Source organism: Zingiber officinale, chromosome 5A, assembly GCF_018446385.1.
Source record: "Zingiber officinale cultivar Zhangliang chromosome 5A, Zo_v1.1, whole genome shotgun sequence".
Classification (NCBI taxonomy): domain Eukaryota; kingdom Viridiplantae; phylum Streptophyta; class Magnoliopsida; order Zingiberales; family Zingiberaceae; genus Zingiber; species Zingiber officinale.
In genome coordinates this window covers 69333664-69360197 of record NC_055994.1, presented here as the reverse complement: position 1 = coordinate 69360197, position 26534 = coordinate 69333664, and the positions used below count along the sequence as shown (strand labels likewise).

The following is a 26534-nucleotide window of genomic DNA, read 5'->3' as shown; positions in this document are numbered from 1 at the left end:
TTATTATAAATGAAAATCTTTTCCTGCCCGAACAAAAAATAAAAATTATGTTCCTAGTCAAATCAGGCACATAATAGCACTCCCCAAGTTCTAAAATAAGTTCAGTGGGCAAAGATAAGAAATATATTCCTACAGCTATAGTAGTAACTCTTGCACTATTGCGTACTCGTGGGTCTCTTGTACAAATATGAGATGCACAGTCGGTATCTAATACCCATGAAAAAAAAGTAGATAGATTGACTTATATAACGTATATACATGTCTCACTTCTTTTCTTTTTTACTTCCTCCAAGTATAACTTGCAGTTCCTCTTCCCCAATCTCACTACAGTGGAAGCAAGTTCATTCCTTAGTCACCCCACCTTTAGGTTTCAATGCATGAGACTTGGCCTTGTCTTTGGCTTGGGGCTTACCCTTACCTTTGAGCTTCCGTTTGTCTTTACCCTTTCGCACCATCAAAATGGTACTAGACTTTGTCTTCTTAAGATTTAGTTCATCAGTTCTCAACATACTTAACGTCTCATGTAACAGTTTGTCAATTTCAGTCATGTTATAATTCATGTCAAATTAACTATAGTTTTCTTGCAACGATTGCAAAACAAGGTGTGGCAAATTCTTAGCTCAATGGAAATCCCAATCTCTCAAGGTTCCCAACATATCTAATTATTTTTAGTACATGAGTTCCTACAGGACTTCCTTCATGCATCTTGCATTGAAATAAAGTCTTGGATATCTCAAATCTCTCGTGTTTTGCCTGTCCCTGATTTAGTGTCCAAGATGTTCAATCATATCGTAAGCATCCATGTTCTCATGTTGCTTCTGGAGCTCAGAATTCATGGTGACAAGCATAAGACATAACACATCCAAAGCACCATCCTGATGCTTCTTATGAGCATCCTTATTAGCATGAGTAGCATTAGAGGCGAGTAGTTCAAGAATACGCTGCTCTAGGACGTACAGTTCTTGCTTGAGAACAATTTTCAAATTTCTATCAGTTCAGGAAATTAGCTCTATTGAGCTTATCCTTATCAATGATAAATAACAGTGAGAGGGTATTACATGTGTATGTTGACATGGTAATCTACAAAAAGAAATGCAAAAATAAGTATTATATTTAAATAACTTAATTCGATCTTTAATTAAATGATTCTCCCACTAAAATATAAAGCTTGGTAGGAGCAAGTTATGGATGTGGGTAATTGTAGTCTACCCACACTACTAGCTCCAAACTCTAATAGCAATAACATTCAAATGAGACAAGATCCATATTATGCCGCATTTTGAGTTAACTTTGGCTAATCGTCCAAGACTTGGATATATTAGGTAGGTAACATTTACCAATTGCATCATATGCAACTCTTGGATAGTTAGGTGAATAAAATTATTTGTTCTTTTACTCATCGAATGATCATATACCTCTAAGTTCTCAATCTAATTAAGGTAACTTAATTATGTCACACCCAAAGTTTAATAGCCTGACATCACAATTGTCCTATCACACTCTACCAAAATAAATTGAGTCGCTTTGCTTTGGCAAACATGTCTATAAATTGATCAAGGTAGTAGTGAGTGTTATACCCCGTGATTATTTTGATATGATCAACCAAGTTAGGTTAGGTCTTATTTGTTATTTGATCCCTGTGTCTAAGTGTGCAGGATCTTAGGAGCGCAGGAAGTCGAGCGGAAGATACAGCTAGCGAGAAGGACAGCACGGGAAGGGAGCCGACGGGCTAGGTGCGTCCGAAAGATGAAAGAGCTGTGGAAGAGTACACCGGTGGATGAGAAGAACGTGTGCGACGTTCGAGGGACGAGAAGCCGGGCGGAAACCTGCTCGAGGAGAAAGCCGAAAATTGGGTTCGGGTGAGCCCTATTTCGGTTGGCCGCAATCACCCAAGCAATCGGAGCTTCGGAAGAAGAAAAAGATAAGCTGGAACTATTTATACCATACAGGTGGAGGGCGCCCTCCATGGTATTGCGGGCACCCTCCATGGTACTGAAGGCGCCCTCCATGAGCTATTGAGGATGCTCTCAACCCAGTCTTTGTGACCGTTGGCAAGCGGATAAAGCTTTATCCGCTTATCCGCCTTAGAGGCGCCCTCCATCCGTTGGGAGGCGCCTTCAACCTTAAAGATGAGATTTTTGGGTGCTATAAAAGGACCCCTAGATCTAGGAATTAAACATCAACTCTTGTATTCAATTCCTAGCAACGTTTGAGCTTTCTTAGTGTGTAAAAGGCTTCTCCGCCTTCAGAGAAGGAGATTGTTTGTGAGCTTTTCAACCGTCTTGGATTAACAACCACCTAAGTTGTAACCAAGTCAATCTCTTGAGTCTTTTCTCTATTTTCTATCATTTTATTATTTTACTGTTGCATTTTTAGAGTTGAAAAAACAAGGAGGGTATTTCTTATTTTTCAGGCAATTCACCCCTGCCCTTTTGCTGGCCCGAAGGACTAACCGCCGTCTGAAGCAACAAAGATCAAGACGATGGCCGGTGCAAGTATTCACCCCCCGAAATTTGACGGAGACTTCGTTACATGGAAACGCCGAATGGACGTATTTTTTAAAACGGATTTCGATATTTTATTAACAATGAAATACAGTTTTGCAGTCCCAAAAGATAAGGAAGAATACCACTGGACTAAGAAAGAGCAAGCCGATTTCGTGGCCAACGGGTTGGTAAAGTTCCATCTGTTCAGCGTTCTGCCGCCCCAAGAGGTAAGTCGGATCAGAAGCTACGACTCCGCTAAAGACCTCTGGGAAAAATTCTTAGAGCTCCACGAAGGCACATCAAAAGCGAAGTTAGCAAGGCGAGACATCCTCTAGACTCAGCTTACAAATCTTCGGATAAACAATGGAGAGAAGGTAGCGCAACTCCAAGCGAGAATCAAAGAACTAATAACTCAACTGAACAACCTCGGAGAATTGGTAACAAACCGAGATTCGATACAGTATGCGCTCAACCCGAGAACGTCAGAATGGGCGTCCTTAGTAGATGCATACTACATCTCTAAGGACTTTGAGGTAAGTACGATAGAAAACTTATTTTCTACTTTTGAACTTCACAAGTCTCGAATTGCAGAACCTAAACAAATAGAGAAGTCAAATCTCAATGTTGCCCTACAAGCCGAGATGGACGATCCCGACTCCGAAGCGTCGATCGATGAAACTGAAGCGTCGTTATTGGTAAGGAAGTTCAAAAAGTTTATTAAGACTAACAAATTTATATTGCAGTCGAGAAAGCATTAACGCAATAGAAAGATGGTTCGTTGCTACAATTGCAATGAAGAAGGGCACATCAAGGATGACTGTCCAAAAATAAAGAAAAAGAACAACAAAAAGGAGAAAGGAAAGTACAAGCCAACATCCTCCAAGTATAATACCCTGAAGGCCACGTGGTCAGATTCGTCGTCCTCCGAATCTGAAGTTGAAGCCTTCTCAGGATTAGCACTGATAGTCAACCATCAAATTGAAGAAGAAACCAACTCAGAGATGAGCATAGATGAAGGGGGAGAATCATTAGAAGAAAGCTGCAATGAAGGGGGAGCATCAGAAATAGAGGTAAATGAGGCACGTACTCTAAACCTGAAACAGTCTTTTCATTTTATCAAGTTCTTACAAAAGACTTAGTAAAATCAGAAAAAGAAATTGCTGATTTAAAAACACTGTTAGATAATTTACAAACAGAAAATGATAATTTGAAAATGCAAATTCAAAATTTGAAAACTGATACATGCTTAAAACCTAACAACTTTCAAAAATCAAAACTTAGAGTTTATGGAAAGTTAAGTTGGTATATTAGACAACATCAGGGACAACTTAGAAAAATTTCCAAAAATTATGTACCCCCTAAATTTTAAGTTAATCCATTAGGAAGGAACCTATATTGGATTCCCAAGTCTTATTTAGATTAAAAATTCTCTTATGTTTAGGCTTTCAGAGAAATTAAATGTTTATATTCCTTAAAAAGCTTTGTCTAGAAATGGTTGATGATCCAATAACCAAGAAGGTCTAATGCCTCGCCACAGCTTGGAAGTCGATTATCGAATTGAATATTTAATTGACAAATTGGTAAGGATAAAAATTAATTTAATGCTTTTAAATTCTTGTCAATTATCAGAAAATTTCATTTTTTAAAAAAATTGTTTTGAAAATGTTCAATTAACTTGAAAAATATTTTTAAAACTTGACCATTTGTACCTACTTTTTTGATATGATCAAAGGGGGAGAGATAGGTACAAATCTAGGGGGAGTTAAAAATTTTTAAAATTTTTTTTATTTTACTTAGTGTTGCAAATTCTATTATTGCAATCTTTATACTTAAAATGTTAGTTTAGTAATTTCTTTAAATTACTACTTGTCTGTTTTTACCCTAACATGAACTTGGGTTGATGCACATCAAAAAGGGGGAGATTGTTATACCTCGTGGTTGTTTTGATGTGATCAACCAAGTTGGGTTAATTTGTTATTTGATCCCTGTGTCTAAGTGTGCAGGAGCTTAGAAGCGCAGGAAATCGAGCGGAAGACGCAGCTAGCGAGGACGGCACGGGAAGGGAGTCGACGGGCTTGATGCGTCCGAAGGGCAAAAGAGCTGCGGAAGAGTACACCGGTGGACAAGAAGAACGTGCGCGACGTTCGAGGGACGAGAAGCAGGGGCGGAAACCTGCTTGAGGAAAAGGCCAGAAATTGGGTTCGGGTGAGCCCTATTTCGATTGGCCGCAATCACCCAAGCAATCAGAACTTCGGAAGAAGAAAAAGAGAAGTTGGAGCTATTTATACCATGCAGGTGGAGGGTGCCCTCCATGGTATTGAGGGCGCCCTCCATAAGCTATTGAGGGCGCCCTCAACCCAGTCTTTGTGACCGTTGGCAAGCGGATAAAGCTTTATCCGCTTATTCGCCTTGGAGGTGCCCTCCATCCCTTTGGAGGCGCCTTCAACCTTAAAGATGAGATTTCCGGTGCCTATAAAAGGACCCCTAGACCTAGGAATTAAACATCAACTCTTGTATTCAATTCCTAGCAACGTTTGAGCTTTCTTAGTGTGTAAAAGGTTTCTCCACCTTCAGAGAAGAAGATTGTTTCTGAGCTTTTCAAGCGCCTTGGATTAACAACCACCTAGGTTGTAACCAAGTCAATCTCTTGAGTCTTTTCTCTATTTTCTGTCATTTTATTATTTTACTGTTGCATTTTTATAGTTGAAAGAACGAGGAGGGTATTTCTTATTTTTCAGGCAATTCACCTCAACCCCTCTTGTCAGCCCGTTGCGCCAACAGTGAGTACCAAACTTTGATAGGCATATTAAATTGACCTAATTATGATAAAACTACTAATTATACATGCATCACATTCAAGCATGACATACATCAATATATATGCAAAATAAGCAAATAAACATAACATAGTTATGGCTCATCTACTACGACCTTCTCAAGCCAATGAGAAGATCGATAAGTCAACCTAGGGGATTGCATCTTTTCCAAGTACTTCCTTAGTTGTGATGTGTTGTTGGCCTCCTTTTCAATCGTCGTCCAGTATTATACTAGCACTATTATAATTTGTACATTACAAAGAAAAGAAATCTCGAGTTACATTCGAGGTGAGTATGGCGATGAGAAAAATCCTTTTAAAACTTGAAGTATGAAGTTAAAAGGCATGATACGCAGACCGTATTATAAATTTACAACACACATACACATAATCCAACCAAATTAGATAATGGGTCATAACCATGCACCACGCAAACATCACATGTAACATATCTATGACATCATTTTATTATGATTCTGATTAATGATTTATATGGCGAAACCATACGAGGTCCTAGGATTTATGATTCATCGAATGAAATCGGATTATAGCACGCATTCATATTTAACATGAAAATGCCACAATCACTATAATTTGATCAACATAAACTGTTTCATTCCAAACAAGTCAAAATCAACACCCGTCAAAACCACCTATAAATTATTCCGAGTAAATCATAATAAACACATGTCCATTTGTTTATATCAAATATAAAAGAAGATGTAGAACGCATTCGCAAGTGGCTCTGATACCATTGTAGGGATCTTTGACGATAAACAAATTAAAACGCAACGGAAATTAATCCCTCCATAGATCCATACGATTACAGAACTACACTTGTAACTACACTAGCGAATAGGATTGTTACCTTTAATGCGTGAAAAACCCTCAAAAAGACTTCTAGTCCGGCCGATCTCAACTTGATTAGAATATCCATACCTCTACGATATCCACACGAGCATGTCCCTTCATTCGTCTCACGAATTCTAGAATCGGAGAGTCTCACACACCACACCTTCTTGCTAAAGATAGTTATTCAAGGTGGCTAGGTGAAGGAAAAAAATCCTTTTTCTAGCTAGTGATGGGTATTTAAGGTGGTAGGGAAGAAGCCTTCTTACTAACCCTTCGCCTTCTTGCTAACCCTTCATCTTCAAAAAGAACTCTTCATCTTCAAAAAGAACTATTCATCTTGACGAAGAACTCTTAGTGGGCTCTATAGTTGGGTTGAGCCTTAAATGGATTAACCAATTAATCCAACAAGTCCAAAATCCAATTAGATTAACTTATTAATCCAATAAGCTTAAGGTTTAAAACCATAAAATAAATCAATCTCCAAATCAACATGCTCTTTATGTGTGACCCATTAGGTTCTCGTAACGTTAGCAGTGTTTCTAAAATAATTTTAGATACATAAGCAATGAGTGACATAGCCAGTGACGAGAATATCGAAATCCAACCTAACGTGTCCGTGACCATTATCTTGTATAGCTCAGTCCTTTTATCCTTGATATCTAGAGAGCATACCCAGTGGATGACTTTATAGTCCACCTTGTTACTAGTGATATTTGTCGATATCAAAATATATAAGTAGGGAACCGTAGTAACTTCAGATCTAAGGACTATTATACTAATAGTTACTTATGAGAATATTTATGGCACTCATATAACGATCCATGAAACTTCTCATGGCAGGTGAATTTATTACAAATTCTCTAATATATACTCATGTGTCAACTTGATATCTTATATCATGACTTGTGAGAATAAGTAATCAATTGTCATACATAATAGTCTCAACGTATTAATATTGTTCTTGTATATTAATATTTGATTAGGAATAATTAAGAATAGTGTTCTCTATATATGTTGACAGCCTCCCTCAATCAATTCAAAATTGATATCTTGTAGACTAGAACCTATTATTCTAAGGCATTATTATATTTATTCAGCTAGCACAAACATGAAGTAAATAAAATACCAAAACTTTACCTTTTATTGATAAATATAATACAATATGTCCTAAGTCAATCAACTAATGATTGACTCTTAGGATTTATACTAATAATATTTTGATATACAATGATAAATAAGTAAAAGATAAGCAGATTACTCCAGCAAGTTGCAGTTCAAATGCTGAGCAAACTAAATTGTGATCCAACAATACTGACCTTTTCGAAGTATGTCTTTGGAGGAAGTATAACACCTCCAGCCCCCATAACTGGTTCAGCTATAAATGCAGCTATCTGAGAATAAAATGTGATAATTAGCACATTGGTCTTCAATAACAATTAAAGCTTGCACCTAGCCAGTGAGAGAGAGTTCTTTACTGTGTCTGGTCCTTCTTTTAGAATAAGATTCTCCAAGTTATTAGCTAATCGAATTGAAAATTCCTCCTCTGTTTCACCTAATATTGGATTTGCAAAAATAAATAAATAAACAACTAGAATTTCACCATAAACATTCTTCACATATGATAGATACCAGGAAGATGGAAGCGCCAGTAGTGAGGGCAATCAGTGTGCAAAACAAACGGTGCTGGGAGATCAAACTTCTGGTGCAAAGCTGGAAGTCTGTAAATGAAGCAATAAAAAAACAAATATCAAACTTGTGCATCTATTGCTACAAAAGAGAGAATTTATATTGTAGAATATGGGAATAGAAAAAATATTGAATTCTTTTCAATAAGTGCAAATGTACTACATGTATATATATGTTAATTATAAAATTCTTTAATTTAGAACTACTAATGTGTGACTATCAATACCTAATAATCTCAATCATATGAAACACCCTAAAATTAGAGAATAACTAGTATTTATCCAACTTGCTACATAATTAGAAAGACAACTTGTTAATAACGATAAAACAACATAAAATTCATTTAAATATAGATGAGGATAAAGGAGAAGATTAAGCCCAATGACGTAAAAGAATCCATATAGCTGACCCCACTTAGTAGGATAAAAGTTTGGTTGTTGTTGCTACGTAACTAAAAAAGCTATCATAAACATAAGAGGATATCACCAATGAAGATCATAACTATGAAAATTAAAGTCGCAATTAAGCAAAGCTATGGAAATTTTGATGGAGCTGCAACTAAATATCCATTTGACCATAGACTAGTATGTGACCAACGATGTCTTTGACATCAAATCAGCAAACCAACAAAGAAAGAGGACATAAACAGAAAGGAAGAACTAGAACAAGAATGAAAAGATCTCAAGAACTAATCCTCAAGTGGACTTCTCACTAAAGTGATTATTTCATCAGAATATAATAGACCATGGGAGAAAGAAAACACTCATGAGTCATAGACGAGGCAAGAAAAGCAATCAGGGGGTCTTGGAGGAAGGAAAGCACAGCTCCACCCTTTTGTAGTCTTAATAATAAGAGAGAAGACATTTTCTCTATTCAATACTTCATGGGAGATGAGCTCAGCTTGACCATTTGCTGGATTTAGCAACATGAAAAAAAAAAGACATTTTCTGTCAGGTTTTCAATGAAGATGGATAGTACAGCCTAACACTTTGCTAGACAAGAACTAGAGGTTTTCTTTGTTGCACATATGCAACACACAAATAGGATAGAAAAGGAAATGATGAAACGTGAAGAAGGAAGAACAAAATAAAGGCTAACCAATATTTATGGAAAGAAGAAAAAAGGAGACAAATACCATAGGCTCCTTCATGAACAAAACAAACATGGAGAAATACAGAGAGAAGAATCTGAAGCTAATATTTGAAGTAGAGCTACCAGAAAAAATATATAAATATAAATCCATCGTTAGAAAAAAAAAATAAACAAAGTAACCAACTTATTTCATTTGGAATCTAGAACATAGGGAAATAAATAAAAATCTAGAATATCACAGTGAAGAAGGAACAATCAGTAAACAAGGAAATCTCTCAAGCAAGACCAACATAAGGTTCAAAATCTCGAGTCCTGCTAGGTTTCAATTTTCAAATGAATGATATTATTTCAGTATCATGTCGATGTTCCGACTGTTAGTATTAGCCCTAATACCAATTATGAGATGATTGTAAATGGCACATTATTGTATCATATATCATTATTAATAAAAGGCAAAGTTGGTTATTATATTTATTTCAGTTCAATGTCAATTGAATAAGTATAATAATGTCCTTGGATAGTAGGTTCTTATCTACAGTATATCAATTGGTTGAATTGATAGTGAGATATTGTAGAGAACACTACTCTTAACTATTCCTAGTCGAGCATTAATATACAAGGATAATATTAATGCGTTGAGACTAGCATGTAGGTCAACGGATGACTTGATCTCACAAGTCATGGATATGAGATATCAGGTTGACACATGGGTATATATTAGAGAATATATACTGAATGACCCGCCATGAGAATGTTTGATGGATCATTATATGAGTGTCATAAACATTCTCATGTGACTATTGGTATGAATAGTCCTTAGACCTGAAGTCACTACGGTTCCCTACATAAGGAGTTGTGTACTTTGGTATCGGCAAACGTCACCTGTAACAAGGTAGACAATAAAGTCGATCACTGGGTATGCAATGAATTATGCGGAGGGATGTGAGTGATATAGATGGGATCTATCCCTTCCATATGACGAAAGGGATATCTGTGGGTCCCTTGATTAGTAGGACACAAGAAAGCATGGTCATGCGTAAATGAGCCAATATGAAATATTGAGCTTATTTGATTGAGTGTGTCTACTTAGAGATCAAGAAACACAAAGGTTGATAAGAGGATGACACGGTCTATGCCTCATTGATCAACCTAGATATCAAGGATAGAGGGACAAAGTCATACAAGATAATAGTCACGGACAGGTTAGGTCGGATCTTGACCTTCTCGTCACTTGGGTAGCAATGATGTCTTGCTAGATGTCACTCATTGCTTATGTATCTAAATGTTGATTTGGGTACATTGCCAACGTTATGAGAACTTATTGGGTCACACACAAAGAACAAGTAGATTTGGAGATGGGTTCATATGATGAATCATTGGATTAGGTCTAATCCGAATTGGACTTATTGAGTTGGACTCAATTGGATCTAATTGTTGGATTAAGTCCAATTTAAATTAGACTCAAGGAGTCAATTTGAATTAATGAAATAGTAATTCATTAAATTTGAATTGCATGAGGATTAATTGAGTAAGACTCGATTAAATTAGACTTGAGTTAGACTCAAGTGAATTAAACTTGAGTTAGACTCAAGTGAGGAGACTTGAGTTAGACTCAAATGAGATTTAATGAAGATAATTATTGAATTTTCGAAATTCAATTATTCATTTCATTCAATTTTCGAAATTGAATTTGAAATGAAGAGTTACACTCATTTGAAATGAGGAGTTACAAGTTTGGTTCTTAATGGAGTGTAAATGCTCATTAAGGCTATTAATGCTAATTAAGTATTTTCATTGGATGAAAATACTTAAACTTTTTTCTCTTCATTTTGGTGGAATTCTCTTCATTTTCTTTGCTCCTCTCCTCTTGGCCGAAATCCACCTTCAAGGTTGCTAGCACAACATTTCTCCTTTTGTGAGTTTGTGAGACAAACGAACATTTGTTCGTGTGGATACCATAGAGGCGCGAACGCGAGATCGTGCTGTGATCCGAGCTGTCGGGAGTCCGTGAGCACGCACCAAAGGTATAATATCTCATGCTATGTTAGAAAACTTAGTATATGTAGGAATTTTTCTTTTCCCTTCGCATGGATCTTCTGGAGGAAATAGCTTTTTCCGCTGCGCGTTTGTGTGTTTAGCAACCTATTTCCTTACACCAACTTGTGGTGTCAATGGAAAATTCAAGGTAGAAGGACAAAGGAAAAAAAGAAAAAAAAATAGATAAACAACTATATACTTAATTCAGACTTTGTGTTTCATCTTAAATAATTCAATTTTGACATTATCTTGTATAGACGCAAACTCTAGGAAAAATAATAGCGTTGTCTCAAGTCATCTTTACCTACAATACAATATACATCAACAAGATTGTTTTATCCTCATTGTTCTTCATTAGTCAAGTGTTAATACGATACAATATTCATCAACAAGATTGACATAGAGACATAGAAAACATTATTTGTGCTTAATATCAAATTTTTGTAATTTATCAAAACTATAATTTTAACCGTGCCAAGCGACAAAGAATAAGATTTCAAACCATAATCATATTATAAGGAATTGACATTTTTTGTTATCATCAGCTAAAGAGTTAGATTTCACTATCTTTAGTTAATGGTAAGAAACTAAGTTCTTGTCGGATATCCTTCACAAGGTGTCATATCAATGAGCCTAACCTGATAAGGGGCTTAGATACCAACTTAGGATTTGAGGATAGGGAAAAAAATGTATTGCTCATTATTTTTGGAGATAATTATTGGAAGAAACCCACTACACCAATAAGCAATACCAATAACATATGCTGCCAATAACTTTAACATATAACTGACCAATGAGTAAAAAGAGAAACTAGAAATTATAATGCATCATTTATATAAATTCTAATAACATAGATCATAGTAAAGTTAATAATCTGTAACTCTGTGCTAGAAGATATCTCCTACAAGAAAACTTGAACTGGTTAGTAAGTACCCAGAAAGACTAGCAGCTACCAATGTTGATCCGTGATACCTGCATAAACACAATGATTAAAGTTTCAAATCTCTTCCAGATAGGTTGGACTTTACTAGTACAATCTGCATGTCAGAAGTACTACAAAAATCACATCATACGATTTATAGCGTGCTATAATTTTCTTCTTGTTTGGCCTGCCCAATGCATTGTTATAGTACCAAACCAGCTTTACCTGAGGAAGGAATTCCCAGTCAAGCAATAGAAACTTCTACCTCATTATCTTGCATGTAACTAGTTTGAAGTTTGACCCACACATGGTAAAATAGAGATTGCATTTGCAAGGATCAAATAATCAAGATATTTTAGTAAATTTCGGAGCATACTTATTAGAAGCAGTTAGCTTGCAGATAGTCAAACTTTAAAAAATGAAAAGAAGAGAAAAGAAAAGCATAAGGTTTAGAATGAAAAGAGAGGCATTGTGATGGAGACAAGTGGCAATCTCCATTAAAAGTTTATAAACATAGAAATAAAGATTCTAAAGAACAACTATTAATTTATCATATCTTCTAGAAGATGATAAAACTACTTGGGAAATGATAAAAAGTTCATCAATTTCAAAAGAGTGAAGTCATAGTTTCAAAAGTCAAAAGTATGTCATAAATGCCCAACAATTCCAATATGTTTTTAAGTTCCAGTGCGTGAAAAATTGTAGTGTCTTTATGAGTCCTTTATGCTTCCTATGCAAGTCTTTATGAGTCCTTTATTTCCCTATGAGTCTTTAAATCCTTTATGTTCCCCATGAGTCTTTATGAATCCTTTGTGTTTTCTACAAGTTCATCTAGTAGAATAAATATGCATGATGTTGTAATATTGGGATGTGAAATAGATATTAAATTTTGAGAGTTCTTTTAGATTGTGTGATGTAATCCCCATATGGTGTGATGCCTAGGAACCCTTAGCTGTGATACCGTTTAAAATTTCGAACTATATCAGAGTTTCGATTTATGACTAGAACAATACAATTTTGATACCATATTGTGTCGTGCAGGTACAGTTTCGGTACATTTTAAATATAAAACATAGTATAAGATTAAGAATTATATTATATTATATTATATTATAAAATTATACCATGAGATTAAAAATAATCTGGTTCAAAATAAAAAAATATAAGAATATATTTTATAAAATTAATTATATTATATTTATTTATTTTTAATTTTTATGGAAAATATTTTAGTCTAAAAAGGAAAAAAGAAAGATTCTTGTAAATTAGGAGAAATACTAAGGAACTTAAACAAATAAAAAATTAATAAATGAAAGAGGAAATGAAGAAAAAAATAAAATATAGAAAAAAAAAAAGAGAAAGAATAGTGAAAGAGAAAAAGAAAAAAAAAATAATAAAAAGGAAAAGAATTGGTAGAAAAGAAAATAAATATGAAAGGAGAAAGTAATTGATCCTATCTGAAATCTACGAGAAGGTGATCGAAACCAGTGGTTCCGAGAAAGATGAACTCCCGGAGATCCAGAAGCGCTTCTCAACGATCCTGCGCATAGCGAGACGAGCCAACAAAGTGTTAGTGACTTAAGACCGGGATGGGAATCTCTAGCTAAGCCCTCCAACGCTCTAAGTCAGTTCTCTCTCTTGAAGGTGGAAGAAGAAGAACAAATACAGTAATGAAAGTATGAAGAAGTAGAGTTTTGGATGCTAGAGTTGCATACCTTGCCAACGGGGAGGATTCTCCTTTTTATACTACCTCATATAACCTCCATAATCATGATGTGGTCCCGATTTGTTAGAGTTTGTTAGAAGATGAAGTACCACTTTTGGCTTCATGCAATAATCCTTCAAGGAATCTTTTTTTTACCCCAGATGTACCTCTTTTATCGTTTATGACTCATATTCCTGATGAAATATGAATAGGAATATGCCCCTGTAATTGAAGAAACTTCTAGAGAATATTTCCCGCCAAATTTGCCAAGTTGTCATAAAGTTGTTTACTACTTGTACACCATCCTCTGTTAAATATGTCTCGGCCGGTCATTCAAGCAGGTCGTATATATATTGAAAATACCTTTTGTTAAGCATGTTTCGACCGATAATATACTATAAGCTTTATGAGGCGGAGTACCTTTAAGCTCGGTCAGGTTTTATCCAGCCAAGCACATATAAGCACACTTGTGCTCGCTTAGCTTTCACTCGGCCGGTAATACACTAAAAGCTATATAAGGCTAAGTACCTTTAAGCTTAGTTGGGTTTTATCCGGCTGAGCGCATATAAGCATACTTGTGCTCGTTTAGCCTTCACTTGGACGATAATATACTGAAGGCTATATAAGGTTGAGTGCTTTTAAGCTTGGTCGGGCTTTACCCGGCCGAGCGCATATAAGCACACTTATGCTCAGCCATATAAGCACACTTGTCTCGCTCGACCTCCACTTGGCGGTAATATACTGAAAGTTATATAAGGCTGAGTGCCTTTAAGCTCGGTCAGGCTTTGCCCGGCCAGCACATATGAGCACCCGCTTCTTCTTCTCATCCTTGACCTCCATTTCAAGGTTGCTCGACTGGTAATACACTAAAAGCTATATAAGGCTTAGTGCCTTTAAACTCGATCGGGTTTTGTCCAGTCGAGCGCATATAGGCACACTTGTGCTCGCTCGGCCTTCACTCGGTCGATAATACACTAAAAGCTATACAAGGCTAAGTGTCTTTAAGCTCGGTCGGGCTTTGTCCGGTCGAGCGCATATAAGCATACCCTTCTTCTCATCCTTGACCTCCATTTTGAGGTCGCTCGGCCGGTAATACACTAAAAGTTATATAAGACTTAGTGCCTTTAAGCTTGGTCGGGCTTTGTCCGGCCGAGCGCATATAAGCACACTTGTGCTCGCTCAGCCTTCACTCAACCGATAATACACTAAAAGTTATATAAGGGTAAGTGCCTTTAAGCTCGGTCGGGTTTTGCCCAGCCTAGCACATATAAGCATACCCTTCTTCTTCTCATCCTTGACCTCCATTTTGAGGAGCCAACTTATTATAACCCATATCAGTAGGAGAGAAAAAAGAAAAAAATAAAGCAAAAAAGGGAAAAGGAAGAAAAGAAACAAGGGAAATAAGAAAAAAGAAAAAAAGGCAAAAAGGGGAATAAATAGTGGGAAAGGAAAGTAATTAATAGAAAATAAAATAAAATATAAAAAAGAAAAGAGGAAGAGATAAAAAAAATGGATCACATCACGGGCTCTCCACAAGTTGCAACGGCCTCGCGGCCAAGAAAGGCAATTACACTATTAAATTGTGACTCTATTTGATGCGACATTATCACTATTAAAGTAACTCATATACTCCTTGAGGGACCTTGTTATATGATCGAAATGTGCATCATTGTGGCAAGGAAAACACATACACTTTCATGTTCAAGAACAAGAAAGTATTTGAAACCAATGCAAAGTCTTGAAATGAAGAAATAGTAGCAAGAGATGGCAAAGAATGCTCCTAATAGTGGAAATTCTCTTCACATTTTGACAAAAAAAATTATTAGGAGAGCAAAGAAAGTTCTACTATATATGTTCTTATAATCAAAGAAGTCAAAGAAGTGTATATGCTACCAAAGCTTCTTGGTTCCACTAGAAATCACTATATTATTGAATGACTTTTCTGATGTGGTTCCAAAATAATTACCTAATAAGCTTCCACCAATGCATAAGATACAGCATGTTATTGATTTTGTCCAAGTTCACAACCACCCAATCTACTAGGCTATTAAATGAATCCAAGTGGTCATGTAGAATTAAAAAGGCAAGTGGATGAATTGTTGTCCATGGGTTTCATTTGGAAAAGTCTAAGCCCATGTGTTGTCCTTGCATTGTTAACACCAAAGAAAGATGTAGCTGGAGCATGTATATTGAAAGTTGTGCAATCAATAAGATCATTGTTAAATATCGATTCCCAATTCCCCACCTTGATGATATGCTGGTTGGTTCTTGCATCTTTTCAAAAATTGATTTGAAAAGTGCATATCATCGAATACGCATAAGGTCCGGATATGAATGGAAGACAACTTTCAAAACTAAATATGACCTTTATGAATGCCTTGCCATGCCTTTTGGTCTTTCCAACGCTTATAACACATTTATGCGCTTTATGAATCATGTATTACAATAATTTATCAAAAAGTTTTTTGTTTTTTTATTTCAATCATCTCTTAATTTACAGCAAGAGTAAAGAATATCATCTTACCCATTTGCAACAAATCATGAATATTTTTGACAGAAGTTCTATATAAATTTAAAGAAATGCTTCTTTATAACTCCCTCTGTGGTATTCTTGGGTTTTATGGTGTCATCAAGAGGATTAGAAGCAGTTCCTGATAGGTAAAAGTCATCCAAGAGTGGTTGTTGCCTAGTAAACAACAAGAAGTTCAAGTTTTCATGGCTTGTCAACATTTTATTGGCGTCTCATCAAAAAGACCCATTTGTTTGGAATAACACAACTACACCAGCTTTTCATCAAGTAAGAAAAAGATTGGTTGAAGCACCTATTCTTCGACTACCAGATTTTTTAAAGGTCTTTGAAGTGGGCATGTGATGCATCTAATATTGGAATCGAAGGCGTATTTAGTCAAGAAGGGCATCCTATTGCATATTTTAGTAAGAAATTGAATGAGGTGAAACAATAGTATTCCACTTATGATAAAGAATTTTATGCAATAGTTCAAGCTTTGTGTTATTGGTGACACTACCTCCTTCCACAAGAGTTTGTTTTATATTCTGATCACCAAGCTCTTGAATACATCAACTCTCATCGAAAACTAAGCAATCGACATGGGAAATGAGTCTCTTTCTTGCAAGAATATACCTTCATGATCAAACACAAATCCAGTGTTGAAACTAAAGCAACCTAAAGCAACCGACGCACTTAACATAATGGTGTGTATTCTTTCTTCTATGGTTGTACTAGTAGTGGAATTTGAGCTACTCAAGAAAGACTACTCTTTTTGCAAAGATTTCAGAAATATATTTGTTGCTTTAATTGCTGGACATCATGGAAAGTTCTCATATTTTTCAGTGCATAATGATTATCTCTTTAAGGGAACCAACTTTGTTTGCCTAATACTTCTATTCATGAACAAGTGATATGGGAGTTACATATTGGAGGGGCAGCAGGTCATTTTGGAAGGAATAAAACTATGACAATAGTTGAAGATCGTTTATATTGACCTTAAGAAGGATGTGGCCAAAATTGTCTCTCGTTGTTGCATATGCCAATTATCCAAAGGAAGAAAGAAAAATATTGATTTATATATATGCCACTACCTGTGTCATACAAGCCATGGCAAGATCTAAGCATGGATTTTGTGCTTGTTTGCCTAGAACCATTATAGGACATGACTCTATATCTGTGGTGGCAGATCGATTTTCAAAAATGGTGAACTTTATCCAATGCTCAAAGACTTATATGTTGTACACTTTGCTAAACTTTTCTTCAAGGAAGTTGTTTGTCGTCATGGGTTACCATTAACAATTGTTTCTAACCGAGATATGAAGTTAACAAGCTACATCTGGCGAACCTTATGGAAATTGAAGTTTTCTTCTTCTTTCCACACCCAAACATATGGACATACAGAGCTAGTCAATAGAAGTTTAGGTGATTTACTTTGCTTCCTGGTTGGAGATCATATTACCACATGAGATCAAATTCTTCCTACAGCTGAGTTTGCATATAATAGTTCAGTGAATAGATCCAATTGACACAGCTCATTTGAAATTGTTAGAGGTATGCTTCCTAGAAAGCCAATTGATTTGGTTCCTTTACCATTGGAGGCAAGACCAAGTGTTGAAGCTGACGTTTTTAGCAAGCACATACAAGATATACATGATAATGTCAAATGAAAAATTGCTCTGAGCAATGAAAGATATAAATCACATGCTGATTTGAAAAGAAAGTTTGTTGAATTTAAGGAAGGTGATATGATTATGGTTCGTATTAGGCCAAAATGATATCCAAGAGAAGTTTATAAATAAGCTCTGATGCATATGTCCATGGGAATAAACAACATCTTCAACATTAAGGATCTCACCTTATATTCTAAACATGAAGATATTATGACAAGTAATGAACATAATGCTCATCTGCCATTAGTTCAAACATTGAAAGAAGAATTTGAAAATGCAATTGATCACCTTATTGTGTCAGAAAATGAAAGCAGTTATCAAAAGTATCTTGTTAAATGGAAGGCACGACCCCTTTTTGAATGCATATGGATCACTGATGATGAATTTCAACAGCTGAATCGAGATCTTTAAAAGATTCCATACTTTTAATTCATCAAGGACGAATTTTTCTCGCCCAAGGAGAGTTGATGGAGACAAGTGGCAACCTCCATTATAAGTTTATAAATGCAAAAATAAAGATTCTAAAGCACAACTATTAATTTAACATACCATGGAAGATGATAAGCCTACTTGGGAAACGATATAAAGTTCATCAATTTCAAAGGGATGAAGTCAAATTTCAACGGTCAAAAGTCAGCTATAAATATCCAACAATTCCAATATGTTTCTAAGTTCCAATGTGTGGAAAATTATAGTGTCTTTATAAGTCCTTTATGCTTCCTATGCAAGTCTTTATAAGTCCTTTATGTTCCCTATGAGTCTTTATGAGTCCTTTATGTTCCCCATGAGTTTTTCTAAGTCCTTTGTGTTTTCTATGAATTCATCTACTAGTATAAATATGTATGCTGTTGTAATGTAGTGATATGAAATAGATATCAAGTTTTGAGAGTTCTCTTAGGTTGCGTGATGCAATCTCTCTATGGTATAATGCCTAGGAACCCTTAGGTGTGATTCCTAAGTTTCTACAATCCCTTACCACTTCATTCCAGATTTCTACTCTCCCAAACCTCCCAACACTCAAATCTCTTCTTGTGCTACATCACATTGCTTAAGGTTTTTGACTCTCTTGTGCTTTAGACACTATTTCGGCATCTCCATGCCAATCCAGACCCAACATGGTTGATTACAAATGAGATTAAAATAAAGTGGCTCTGGTTGACAACAAAGGGTCTCACAGGCTCCAGCCTAGATGTAATGGCGATTACTGTTTAGTGTATATAATGTGCATATCTTCTACAAGTTAATAAAATTTATAAATATCGCAATAATTAATTTATCCTGTATGCAATTGCATTCTGTTCATACAAAAAAAGGAAAGAATTGTTTTCATTTTTGTTATTCATGGTAGTCATCAAGAAATATCAAAACAAAAAGCAAAGAATAGAATTCTTTTTGTTGGATAATCTCTAAAAGGATGAGAACCATCAAAATAATAAGGATTGTTATGCTTGTTAAACAGAGTTCTAGTTCTCAGAGAAAACATAATGGTAGGACAAGTTATGTTAACAAGTTAATAAAATTTATAAATATCGCAATAATTAATTTATCCTGTATGCAATTGCATTCTGTTCATACAAAAAAAGGAAAGAATTGTTTTCATTTTTGTTATTCATGGTAGTCATCAAGAAATATCAAAACAAAAAGCAAAGAATAGAATTCTTTTTGTTGGATAATCTCTAAAAGGATGAGAACCATCAAAATAATAAGGATTGTTATGCTTGTTAAACAGAGTTCTAGTTCTCAGAGAAAACATAATGGTAGGACAAGTTATGTTAATAGTTGTATTAGGGTCTGACAAAAGCAATACAGGAACTCAATATAAATTTTCAGACAGAATATAGAAGGATTGCAATATAATATAGAAGGAAATTGCAATTGTTGCTGTGTTATTCAAGCAAAATCTTAAGTTAGCGCTATTAAATACTAATGTGTACACTGAACCTGGGAATCATTGGCTTCAGAACCACTATTGGTGAAGAAGACCTTCCCCATTTTTCTTGATGTGAAGATGTCAAGAATCTCCTTCGCAAGATCCTAATCAAAAGTAACATAATATTGAAGTTCACAAAACCAAATTTTGTAAATTTAAAAACTTGAGAAAAACTTGCTGTAACAGTGGGACAAAAAGCTCAGTTAAACATAGCCATTATGCTTTGCATCCATAAGAGACAACATAAAAGTATGCAAATGAAGTTACTTATTTTGGCAAAGTTAATAAGTTTATAACAATACAATGTATTAAGGGTATAAATCAATTGGCAATTAATCCACAGAGTATATTTGAGAGAATCTTGAAAATTTTACTTGAATGAAATTAATTCATACCAAGGATGGTTTTGTGGTACGATTCCAAAAGGAATGATAGAATGGCAACTCATTCAATTGTGTGGTTGCAGCAGCTATAAGACGAGGTTCATTTCCACCTACAAAGATTTTAGTAGATATTTCAAGCACAAGAGGCACTTTAATATATTTCTATCAAACTAGTATGATTTTATATCTGATTAAATGCAAATATACATACAAAGAACAAAAAAAAGTAAGAACTTTAAGCAATGCTAGCAAAGCTTTTGAACAAAAAATGTAAAAGCTTAAAAGTACCTAAAGATGTACTCCATAATCCAGCAAGAGCATCAAGATATTTCTTCCCATTGATATCATAAACAAAAGATCCCTACAATATTTGAAAATCATCTAGTAATGGTATGCAACTATTATGCAAACTGAAGCATTTAATATCAACCATCAAGATAAGTACCAAGTAATGTATTAATTATAATATAAGGGAGGATTTTAATATCATTATCATCCAGCTACAAAATGATTGAAACCAGCAATAGAACTTGATTTCAATCTTAGCTTACTTTTTTCAAGAAGAGTACAAAAAAATGTAGAATTTTATAATAAAATTAAGGATTGCCTTGGGTATGACCCTTTTGTCTTCATACAAATTCATTGTATCGTACAAAAGCATAAACTAGATATTTATGAATACTAATGATCAACTAAACACTATTTATTATTCTGTATTAGCAGAAGAACAGAAATACACAAAGTATATCCATACTCAGAAGTCAAAAGATTACATAAAGTTTGTTTGTAGTACAAATCCTGGTTAGCCAAGTCATAAGGTCAGGTGCCATTTTGTTAGGAACATACTGCATTGCCATCTCAAGGTTTAGGTATTTATTTATTGATATAGTGTCAATTTATATAAATTTCTATATTTGTAATAGTACAAACCTTATATTTCCTATGATCAAATAGCAAGGGAATAATCTTTCCAGTATATAATAAGGCATTAAAAACATCCTTAAAATAGATGGGTACCTTGTGTTGCAGATGAAAAATGGCAGTTTATTGACTGTTCATTATGAACAGATGCCAGCATTTTCTACCCTGTGCATGATTGTTCAAGAAGCTTTGCAGCTAAAATCTCACTATTTCATGATTTCCTAATATTAGGCCAATAAGATAGGAATACAAATCCATTCCATTGATGAGATTAGAACTTTTCGAATGAGATAAGAGGGATTCCACATTTCATATGTGTATAGATAGCACCACAAGAGTTTTGTTCATCAACTGTTTCCTACCATCAAGTACTTGGGTAATGGCCCACATGAATGCAAATAATTATTGGCATATGATATAATCCTCAATGTATGACTATACAACCATGCTGGATTCTTCTTACGCTGTCTTAACCATTGTTCAAACTCCTATTAGTTATGAAAAATCAAATTCAAAATTTGATTGTGCTTGCTTGAATATTCTTACCTACCCATTGGTGAAAAGATCAAGAAGACAATGGAGTGGGGCATATTTTAAAATATTGCATACCCACCCCACTTAATTCAAGCCTTGCTCATTACCCACTCAACACTGAGTTCTCTGGCCCTCTAAAAAGAAATAATAATAACATAGATGTGTATATAATATGTGAGATCAATTAATCAATAAATATGACAAAAAATTTAAAAGGGAAGCACATAAATTGAAAATTTTATATAATTAGTGTGGGTCAAGATGAACATGGCAATCAAAGCATATTAAAACAGGCCACTTGGTCATCTCGTCAGTCCCTACCCTAACCCACAAGAAGGTAAATTTTCTAATCCATACACCCACTTCCCTCCTCTAATCCATATACATCCCACTTTAGAGTCATGGTAAATTAATATAGTTTTAGATCGGGATAGATTTTGTTGTCATCCAATAAAATTTTGCATAAGGTTTGCTTTTGCTTTAGGATTAATGTTGCATATTTGAGTGAAATTATACTTGGTGGTTATTCACCAAAGCCACTTCCTTCAAAATTAAGCTAGTAAGAACACATTTTCTCTTAAAATGGATTGTATGTAGTCTCTGTATTATTTAACTTGATATTCAGTCACAAAGACCCATGTGGCAAGCAAAAAGCCATACAGTATTGAGCTAACTACCTCTGACTTCTCAATCACTAGGGGATGCAAGTCAGTGCTTTGCCATCCAGCAGTGAATGGAGCTAACATATCATGCCCCTTGAACCTAACAGAATTAAAGTTGAGAATTATAAACCACTAATAACAATGGATTAGCACTATGAAGAACTAAATTTCTGCAAGATGTGAGAAACGTTATTCTTGTACTCTTTTTCTTCGGTTGTCCCAGACAGAAGAGATGCTTCTGAACTCATCATCCTTGCAGCTATTGAAGTTGCAAAAGGTACACACTTTTGAAATCTTGCATCAGTTGCGACATGCCTGATGAGTATGCCAGCCTATATATATATAAAGAAAAAACAAGGTGATTCAAAGCAAAATATTGGCAAATGGTATCCATATAGGAATTCATTGAAATAAATAATCACCTAAAGTTGATCTTAAAATCACTCTTAAGTGACCAAAATATCCTTTAAGATACATGAACATATGATGGAGCAAAAACTACGAATGACAGTCTATGGTCCACTTATGACACAAGAAATGAACCAACCAAGAGCCATGATCCAAAGCAGAGAATTGATAAGAAATAAATGGCATTAAAAGTTGTGTCTATGTGATTAATTATTTTTATCAAATGTGGTTGATGTGAACAAGATTTGATTGAAAACTAAAGGAAAAAAATCTAATGACAAAGCAACATAAACATTATAAAATAAACTTAGTCACATAAACTTGATTGTGCCTTTTCTTGTTTACAAAGAGTCCTAAAATTTGTTTCTATAAACACAATGTCTGTCCTCAGTGACAAATAATGAAAGAAATACAAAATACATATCCAAACTTCTATCTGATTACGATATTAGAGTTTGTTGATCCAATCCTCCCATAACCAACGAATTTATAATCAAGACATCATCCCCTCCATCATTGTTTTCCATCAAAACAAGTTGTTATGTTAAGCACTACCTGGAATCCATCATATCCCTTGTTCCAATTATGAGTGCCACAGCAAATAGTAACTACAACATCAGAACAACCTATTGCCCAAAACCATAGCTGCCTCCCAACGGCCAACTAGGGCTGACATCTCCTTCACCAATGATGCTCTGCCAACTTAAAGGTCTCCTCATGTATAGGACAGACACCAAAACCTCCCGATCGTAGCTTATCAACAACCTGACCAAGGCCATCTCTAAAATTGCAACACATCATTCACAGGCAAGTCTGCTACTCACCGGCCTCACTGTGGCTGAAATCTCCTACCCGCACATTGGCCTTGTCTATGTTCGCAGTGAGAAGATCAGGATTGGGTCTCTAATTGAAACCTAATCCTAATCCTTTATTTGCCATGTTTAGAGAGATTTAAAAAAGGATAGATAAATCAAAGAAAAGGTAGAAGATATCCCTACACTTTTTTAGCACCATCCTTGATAGAACTAATTACCTCTTTGGTCTAATCAAATGATGACCTACTTAAAAGGCCAAGTTTTTGGAAATGTATTGCAAGGGAGAACACCAGACCAATAAAGGAAATCAAAAACACTGGAAAATGAAATATAGAAGACCTCATAAAATGGAAAGCTGCAAATAGCAAGATTATCACATTGATTTGAAACACAAACACAATCCTTATCGCAATGGAACTATGTGACTTCACTATTGCCTTTAAGTATTGGGTCATCTTGCTAGAAGATATATAATATGTGTTGTCAAACAAGTCAACCTCTGGCGAGCGGGCCAATCCATGACGGGGTGGGCCAACCTGCCAAAATCCATCATATGGCAGGGCAGGGTCGGCCCGCCATCTTAGCAGGTTGGGAAATCCCGAAACCAACCCAACTCAAGGTGGGTTGTGGGTTAGGCGAGCCAACCCACGAACCCGTCAAAAAATAATATATATATATATATATATAGAAAAGGTTGAAAATTTTTAACCTAAACTTCACCAAAACGCGTGCGGGGCAATTTCATCTTAAAGAGATAGAGTCCAACTCTAGCCTCAACTTCACCAAAACGTCGTTATACCGTCATTCTGTCTGGGCTCAGATTGCACCACTGCTAAATCCAACAATTCCCGATGAGTCTTTTGATGTGTGTTATTCTTTACAGAGTTGACCACATCATGAGAAGCAAGGACGGAGCCACATTAATGCCTACTCACCTAATCGAGCTTTAGTCCGGGGCCCGACAGCATTGAAAAGGAGACAAGCTCGGATGTATGTCGAGAGAAATGAAAAAAACATGAGAGAAAGAGGAAGGGAGCCCAGGGTGACAGCGTAGGCGCTCATGGCCCACAACCTGGGATCAGCCCAGGTGTAGATCACCCAGGATCAGCCCGGGTGTAGATCGCCCGAGCTGGCTCCACCATTGACGAAGAAAGCTTCGACGTCATTGCTCCATGGTGCAGGGTAGATTTCTGCCGCATATGAATTGTAGGATTCTCACAACGATACATCAGAGTGCCATAAGAGTATTACGCGGCGCATTTATTTTAAGCGAAAATATCATCAAAATCCGAACTACACTGAACCAAAAACATAACATCCAAAGAAGATGATCTATGCGCAAGTACCCAAGTGTAACTCGGGCAAGAAGACATTTTTCGTTCCTTTTCCTTCACAAACATTCGGAGAAGGAAAACCCCTGATACTAGATTTAACACAAAGAGGAAAACACAAGTAAAAAAAAACAAAGCAACTGCAGCATACACTTGATCGAATGTAACTGAGGATTAAGCACTACCAACCTTGGATAAATCGCCCCGATGAAGAATTCTCGCCATGATCTCAAATCAAACCGCGCTCCGATTCCAGGCGAAAAACAAAATACTAGCCTTGGAGCTATTATATATCTCCCTGAAAAGTTGGTGGAGTTTCTCATCGGTAATGGAGCCTGCGTCGCGGCCGACTCGGTCAGGTGAGGGCCCACCGTCTCATAAATGATGAGAGGGTATACATGATGGTAATTTTCATGCGGTCACGCGGGGTGTGTACGTTTGGCTGTCTCCGACTAAGCGAATTATTTTTTTTATTTTATTCTGCAAAATAAATTATTGGTTGAGAGGGTGAGTGGAATATGACGTCGTGTAAATGGAGGGGCCCACGTGCATGTGCAAGTAACTAATTAATCTAATTCATTCCTAACCTATTTTTTAAATTTTTTAATTTTTTACCAAAAGGAGATCAAGTTCCTTTATTTATCTTAAAAAACATTTTAATTTTAAAACTATAAAAAAAAATCAAAAATAATATTATTCCATTCCTATCCCTCTCACTAACCATCTAAATATCATTTCTTTCTTCTAATACATCTCCTCTCTCCAAGATTAAAATAGTATGATATATTATCATATCAAATTCACGGTGGCTTGATATTTTTCCATATCAGGCTTATTCTGAACTTGATATTTTCCATATCAAGCTCAGGATGGGACAAAATATCAGGCCCAGTCTGGGCATGATATTTTTTATATCAAGCTCACACTAAATTTAATATTTTTCTATATCATGTATGTTGAGACTCATATAGAAAATATTAAACTCACACTGGGCTTGATATGATCTAATATCAGGTCAGCATAGGTCTAATATTTTTCCATATCATATTCATGCATTGAAAAATAATATGAGATTTGACGGAAAGGATAGGAAAGGAATAACACTCTTTTTATTCTATTTTTGATCATTTTAAAATTATGATGTTTTTTCTTATAAATAAGAAAATATGACAGCTATCAAAAAAAAATTTTATTTAGGATTGTAAATAAAAAAATAAATATTTATTAGCGAATATATACTCAATTTAAGAAGCATTCATTTGTATTTATTTGATTATATAAAATATTCAATAAATAAATTTAAATCATACTCTCTCATAATTTGATTAAATCAACTGATAAATTAAATTCGCTAATAAATTTGATAACTGCAATTTTAATAATTAAACGATCCATAACTTTAAATTGTTGCAATTTTAACGAAAGAAATGTTATTATTTGAATAATAATAAATTATAACGGAATTTTATAGTTACATCGGTAATAAGCAGTTGATTTTAAATTATTATCGTGTTTAGATAATGATAATTGGATATCATATTTATTATATTGCATTCACAACATTAAGATGACTTTTGATTTAAGAGTTTGGGAATAAAGAAATGGATTCATTCCTAAATTTTATATTTAGTTGATGGAAATGAAATCAAGATTTTGGAATGAAACTTAAAAATTTGGATATGGATGAAACTTATACTCTCCCTTGGATTTTGATGGAATAGGAATGTGAATTAAGTTTTAGACAAAAATATTCTTAGTATATTTGTTTAATTTTTC

The 26534-nt window shown here is 35.1% G+C and overlaps 1 protein-coding gene across 1 annotated transcript in view; it reads right to left on the bottom strand.

Annotated features, from left to right (window-relative positions):
* LOC121980556 (probable gamma-aminobutyrate transaminase 3, mitochondrial) overlaps nt 1-25081 on the bottom strand; it is a 39157-nt gene extending 14076 nt beyond the window's left edge. The window contains exons 1-11 of the mRNA XM_042532643.1: nt 24948-25081; nt 22406-22536; nt 22220-22304; nt 20376-20448; nt 20100-20197; nt 19716-19808; nt 12042-12115; nt 11902-11940; nt 7783-7871; nt 7629-7705; nt 7470-7544 (exon numbers count right to left, since the gene is read on the bottom strand). Coding sequence (XP_042388577.1) covers nt 7470-7544; nt 7629-7705; nt 7783-7871; nt 11902-11940; nt 12042-12115; nt 19716-19808; nt 20100-20197; nt 20376-20448; nt 22220-22304; nt 22406-22536; nt 24948-24983 — 870 coding nt within the window. The 5' untranslated portion in view covers nt 24984-25081. The remainder of the gene's footprint in view (nt 1-7469; nt 7545-7628; nt 7706-7782; nt 7872-11901; nt 11941-12041; nt 12116-19715; nt 19809-20099; nt 20198-20375; nt 20449-22219; nt 22305-22405; nt 22537-24947) is intronic.
* Nucleotides 25082-26534: the final 1453 nt, after the last annotated feature.